This window comes from Salvelinus namaycush, chromosome 5, assembly GCF_016432855.1.
Source record: "Salvelinus namaycush isolate Seneca chromosome 5, SaNama_1.0, whole genome shotgun sequence".
Lineage (NCBI taxonomy): Eukaryota > Metazoa > Chordata > Actinopteri > Salmoniformes > Salmonidae > Salvelinus > Salvelinus namaycush.
In genome coordinates, this window is record NC_052311.1 from 61,285,064 (window position 1) to 61,291,063 (window position 6,000).

The following is a 6,000-nucleotide window of genomic DNA, read 5'->3' on the forward strand; positions in this document are numbered from 1 at the left end:
AACATGCATTATTGCAGCACAATGAGAATGGCATCAGTTCTGATTAAAAAGAGTCCCCAGATGAGTATTTGCGAGGTGCCTCTGCCAACATTCCTCAAAAAGCTATCAACACCTAACTAACCTAGTAACAAGTGTCTCCATTCAGTGCAACGGTGAGATTATCACACACTTGAACATGGTTCCTCTCTTTCTCTTTCTCTCTCTTTCTCTCAAGATGAAACTGTGCGCTCTCCTGTTCCTGGAAGTGGGGCAGACCACAGCCCCAGATAACCCAAAGCACACTGACGCAGGAGCGCTGGGCCGCACTCAAACACACACACACTGAGCGACAGAGACTGGCAGTGGCGTACATGTGGTATCCTGTTTGGGGGGAGGTGAGGGAATGCGGGTTGCTGTGGCCAGCAGACCAGCTGAGAGAGCGATGACTCTAAGACAGGTGTATTAAACAAAGGGGAACCAGAAACACACCACAGTCCAATTTACAATAAATCATTTTTAAAAGCCCTTTGTCATTTAGCAGATCCTCTTATCCAGAATGCATACATTTCTTACTTTTTGCAAACTGGACCCCTGTGGGAATTGAACCCACAACTCTGACATTGCAGGAACCAAGCTCTAACAACTGAGCCACCCTAAGTCTGCAGCCTGACATAGCCTTTATGGTTGCCTGTCAGTTTTGGAAACGATTAAAAAAAGAATTGCTTTATTGATCTTTAAAGCAGCCTCTATGGTCCTGGCCTTTGGAACAGTGTGCCGGAGGATTTGAGGGCGGGCCTCAGAAACTGGAGACATTTTTAAGAAGAATCTTAAGACATACCTTTTTAGCCTTGCTTTTACTTAAGGTGCTTTTAGTCATACTATTTTAAAAAAAAATTATACCATTCTATATTTATTTTAATCAATTAGTCTCATGTCCACTTATTTTATTGTTATACTATTTAATTTGTTAAGCACTTTGAAATGCAAATGTATCCTCTAAGAAATGTGATATATAAATAAAGTTAGATTTGATTTTTGCCATGGCAGCACTATAGCTATTTCCTCCAGTTTATTGACCCCGCCCCTACCTACATGTCTGCATAGGTTGGATGCATATCCCTGGCCAAGCACAGCGGTGAGCCAAAGTTGTTGGGTACAATACATGTGCTTTACAAGGAACTGCTGAACAAACTTCCTCCCCACCTGTATTATATAAGCATGACTATACTCATCAAATACATTGTGTACTGTCCCCATGTTACTGCACTGACTACACACCTGTCTTTCATTCAAGCAGCTAGAAGGACAATGAACAGGGGAGTGTGTCACAGAGGGGTGAGAGATGAACAGGGGTGAGAGAATGTTAGTGAGAGATAAGCAGGGAAATGATCAGAAGAAAAAGCGAGAGAGATCGATGAGGGAGAGAGAGAGAAAGCGGTAAATGAGGAAGTGAGGAGCGGATGTTTGGGTTTTGAGCTCATTCATTTAAAAACACAGAAATGAAAACAGAGATACAGAAAGACCTGAGAAAACCGCAGTCACACATTGAGAGGTGCACGCTCAGAGGTTTTCCCGAAACTGAGGGGCTCAGAGGTGATGAGAACTGAGGATTAACATCCCATTGACGTATGTACGCACGCACACACACAGACACACTTGGGGATGGTGGGGGGCTGAGAAGCGGCGCTGTCTTTCTGCTGAAATCTAACTTTATCAGACAGACCACAATACAAGTTGGTACCAGCCAGGGAAATGTACTTCTTTACAGTCTACCACTTCATCAAGTAGTTTGACTTCATAAGAACAACACCCAAAAGCTCCAGTGCAACCGCCTAGGTAGTTAGATTTTTTTTTTTAAGTACATTTTTTTAAAAGCCACAAAAAAACGAGCACTGAAATGTAAATGCACTTTAATACTGATAAATCTTAAACATCCTGTGATCAGATTGCAAGGTGTTTTCTTCCTGATTGATTTCAGTGCTGGTCCCTGGGCTCTACATCACATGAAATCATCCCAAGCGGAACTGCCATGGCTCGAAACCCACAGCCAGGTCTGCACTTTCTCGATCATGTGTTTTTTGTAATGGGATGCAAATGACAGTGACACACGGCACTTAAACTACAGGAACATGACTTTGCAATGTCATGCTTGGAAGGACTTATGATTTCAGTCACATGACTATTTTTGTATCGTCCTCGCATTTCTGTCAGTGAACAGGTGAGTGCTCAGGTGTAGCAGGTCATAGTGGGCATTGGTGCGTGAGGTTGGTATTAACATGTGATTGAATGTACCACATCCACACTTTAACCTCTAACATAAGGTGACCAGACGTCCCCGATTTTGGTGGCATGTCCCAGGCTAGTACTAGCAATGTCCCTGATTATCCCCCAGAAAGAAAAGCAACTCTGAAGTTAAATTGAGGCTGATATTTCAGTAATCAAAAGCTGTATGCAATCGGATTTCAATGTAAAATTTGTCTCACCACTTGTATCAAACTTGTTTGCTGCCTTCTATGAGAACATTTGGTCAGTGATACATTGTAACAACCGCATGAACAACCATGGCCATAGCCAGGAAACCTTTCCAACAGCATAGGCTACCAAACTGGGGTGATTCAAAAATGACCACGGTAGGCTAAAATTAAGAAACATCTGAGGGGTTAATCCATTTGTGTTATAAATAATTAACGTATGTGAAAGGACTGTAGCGGAAATGTATAGTTAAAAATAATTCCATGGGCGGCCTCCCGAGTGACGCAGTGGTCTAAGACGCTGCATCGCAGTGCTAGCTATGCCACTAGAGAACCTGGTTCGAGTTCAGGCTGTGAGCAGCCGGCCACGACCGGGAGACCCATGGGGCGGCGCACAATTGGCCCAGCGCTGTCCGGGTTAGGGGAGGGTTTGGCCGGCAGGGATGTTCTTGTCCCATCGCGTACTAGCGACTCCTGTGGCGGGCCGGGCGCAATGCACGCTGACACGGTCACCAGGTGTATGGTGTTTCCTCCGACACATTGGTGCGGCTGGCTTCCAGGTTAAGTGGGCGTTGTGTCAAGAAGCAGTGCGGCTTGGCTGGGTTGTGTTTCAGAGGACGCACGGCTCTCGACCTTCGCCTCTCCCGAGTCCGTACGGGAGTTGCAGCGATAGGACAGGACTGTAACTACCAATTGGATACCACCAAATTGGGGCGAAAAAGGGGTTAAAAAAAAGATAAAGATATCTCATGGAATAATATATATATCTTTTTTCTTCATGTTTTTTGGTGTGTTGTTATCTGGTCACCTTACTCTAATAGTCATCCCAGCCTCCCAGAGACAAGCCTGTCTCTCATATGAAGACTCACACCAACAATGCAAACAGACACAGAACACGACACACACACAGTACAGATCACAGAGGTCAAGTTCAATTCCAGAATCCCCCTCACCCAGTGACACTTTCACTGAGCAGCAGAGCAGAGAATTGACTCCAATAATCATTACGGAGACAGGAAGTGAAATGAAGGTAAAGAATGTGGTGGGGTGTGGTGTGGTAAGGGTACACACAGCACACTCCTCTCTCACCACCAACACCCCTCACAGCCAGGTGAATCATAGACCAAAACAAACAGACTGTGTGACATCTCCTCTCCCTCCAACACATACCTAACTGATCAGGGTCAAATGTTTTGAAATGGAAAACAAAAATGACCTACTGAACTCGACCCAGTCCATAGCACCTAGCAGGTAGTCAGAGTTAGCAAGGAACCCTCAGAGGGCAACAGTACTAGGCCCTATCTGCTTCATGAGACTAACTGAAGTTCAATGCATGTAGGGTTTTCAAAAACAAACATACGTGTCGCCGTCGTCATCTTGGCACGTCGCCTGGGAAACATCTGCCAGCAGGTGTTCGGTGTGTCCCGTCGGGTAAAGAGAGGACTGGAGGTGAGAGACAGGCACGTTCACAACCAGCGGTGACCTGCTGGGCCAGGAGTAGAATGGGTACCCTGGATAGGGATCTGGGTGACCGAGGGAGGGAGGGGGCAGATCGAGAGAGATGTTTGGTACAATACTGTGAAATAAGGAAATTACAGATGACCCATTGACATGTTTTGCAAGTTTTTAATCAGTTCAATAATTTATCGCTGGAAGGTCTGGCAAAAGAGTTTCTCAATGACTGGGGTTCCAAAGCAAGACTAACCATCACTGCACAATGACACACACACACGTTCTATGAAGGAACATACCACAGAAAAAAACAGTTTGATTCAAAGGCAAATGACCACTAACTGATTCAGAAGTATATTCTCTTTCAAACCAATACCTTTGATTATAGTCAAATTAATACACTTATAACATGACTGTCAGATATGATTACGCATTTTGTTTTGCTCGATTAGGAAAAAAAATAAGAAAATGCGATGGGATAAACTTTGAATAATAATGTCATGGGCTGTACACTTTCATTTTAATATTTTTTTACGTGTCTTTTGCAAGGGCGACTAACTTACAGTAAGGACGGGGTGCTTGCATTGAACGAACCGGACCGACGCTTTGGTGTCCATTGTCAAAACCGCTGGCGACGGACAATTGTCTGTGTGAGACGGATGCCAGGGAACCAATATTCTCATTGTCGTAGCTCTGTAAAAAAATATTTGGAGGACTCGGTCTGCAGCACAAGTCTTTGTAGGGGGATAAGCGCTCCTCTCTCTCGGGTGGGGTACGTGACTGTTCCGGCGTCTCCCATTCGGTAGGAAATTGACGTTTCCTAAAAGGAAGCCTCGAGGAAGATATGTCCTGTGTTCGTGTGTCTGTTGTGCTGCGCTCACCAGGGTTCGGAGTGAATGGCGTGTGAGAAGTTACAGCTGGGGAGTGTTTTTTCTCCAGAACTGCCGGGTTTCCCGTGTTCACAGGAGGTTTTATCAACGATGATCCACAACGATGCGCCAGCGGCTCCACAGTAGGGCTGGGATTTCCGTTTGGACAGTCATCCTCCGTGAGTGGGGCAGTGGGATACGGCACTCTCACCCGAACGGAGAGACCTTTGCTGGTGGGAGTCCAGTCGGCACCGTTCCCACACTCCCTCTTTGTGGTGCGCAAATCCAGTGGCACTGTGGTTTGAGTCTGGTGACCGTTCATGGTCATGGTCCTCCGCATGAACACGGATCAAATATCCTGGAATCAGCCTCAGGTGTTTGTCGTCTCAAAACATAGCAGTGATTCAAATGCGAATTCAATTTATGTTTTCTATAGCCTAGGCACAGTCTCCTTCTCCACGAAAGTATCCAAATGTCGTTTTGCATTTGGAGTTTAATAATGTAATTTGCCATGCCAATACAAGAATGGCTCGAGGCTATTCTCCAAATCCATAAGTGTTCCTTTTGAGAATTTGTGGACACTGATAATTTAAATAAATTAAAATCACACAACTGACTCGTAAATGTTTTGAATATGATAAATAAGACTTTCGAATAAACTAACTGACGGTAACACACCTGCAATATAACTGCAGGTAGGCAAGTGAAGAAAATCAGTAGGCTATTATGTTCCTCCTTTTATTGCAACGAATCAAATAGTCCGTAAACTGTCTCTCTCTCATTCACATAACCAAATCCGTGAAACTGGGGCTTTCCCTTTCGTATAAGAATTAACTCTTTACCTTCCTGTTTGAAAACTCAAACAGTGCGTTCTGACGGTCTACTTAAAAAAAAAAAAAACACCTTTAAGATATTAAAGGTTTATTGTAATCTATATAACTTAAGTGTTCAATGTTAATTAAGACAGATGATTGATTTAATTCACTTAATGTTAGAATTCCTGTTTTACCCCGGTTTAGGCTATGGATTGACCTAATATGTCAACGATGCCAAATTGTTTTTTGGGATTTTAATTTAGGACTAGCACAAACTCTGCTAGAGATGGCAAAATGGCACGCAATGCAATAATTCTGCATAGAGTGCATTTGGCACCAGGAAGTTGTGAGAAAAAAGGGTTTGCATGTGATCTAATCCAGGGGTTTCAAACTCATTTCATGGAGGGTTTAGTG

General features: G+C 44.1%; 1 protein-coding gene across 2 annotated transcripts in view; it reads right to left on the bottom strand.

Moving 5' to 3' along the window:
• The window catches only part of LOC120048628 (B-cell lymphoma 3 protein homolog), a 25,544-nt gene extending 20,012 nt beyond the window's left edge, over positions 1 to 5,532 (bottom strand). For both annotated transcript variants that reach the window (XM_038994730.1, XM_038994729.1), the window contains exons 1-2: positions 4,466 to 5,532; positions 3,811 to 3,973 (exon numbers count right to left, since the gene is read on the bottom strand). In XM_038994730.1, coding sequence (XP_038850658.1) covers positions 3,811 to 3,973; positions 4,466 to 5,111 — 809 coding nt within the window. In that variant the 5' untranslated portion in view covers positions 5,112 to 5,532. The remainder of the gene's footprint in view (positions 1 to 3,810; positions 3,974 to 4,465) is intronic.
• Between the last annotated feature and the right edge of the window lie 468 nt (positions 5,533 to 6,000).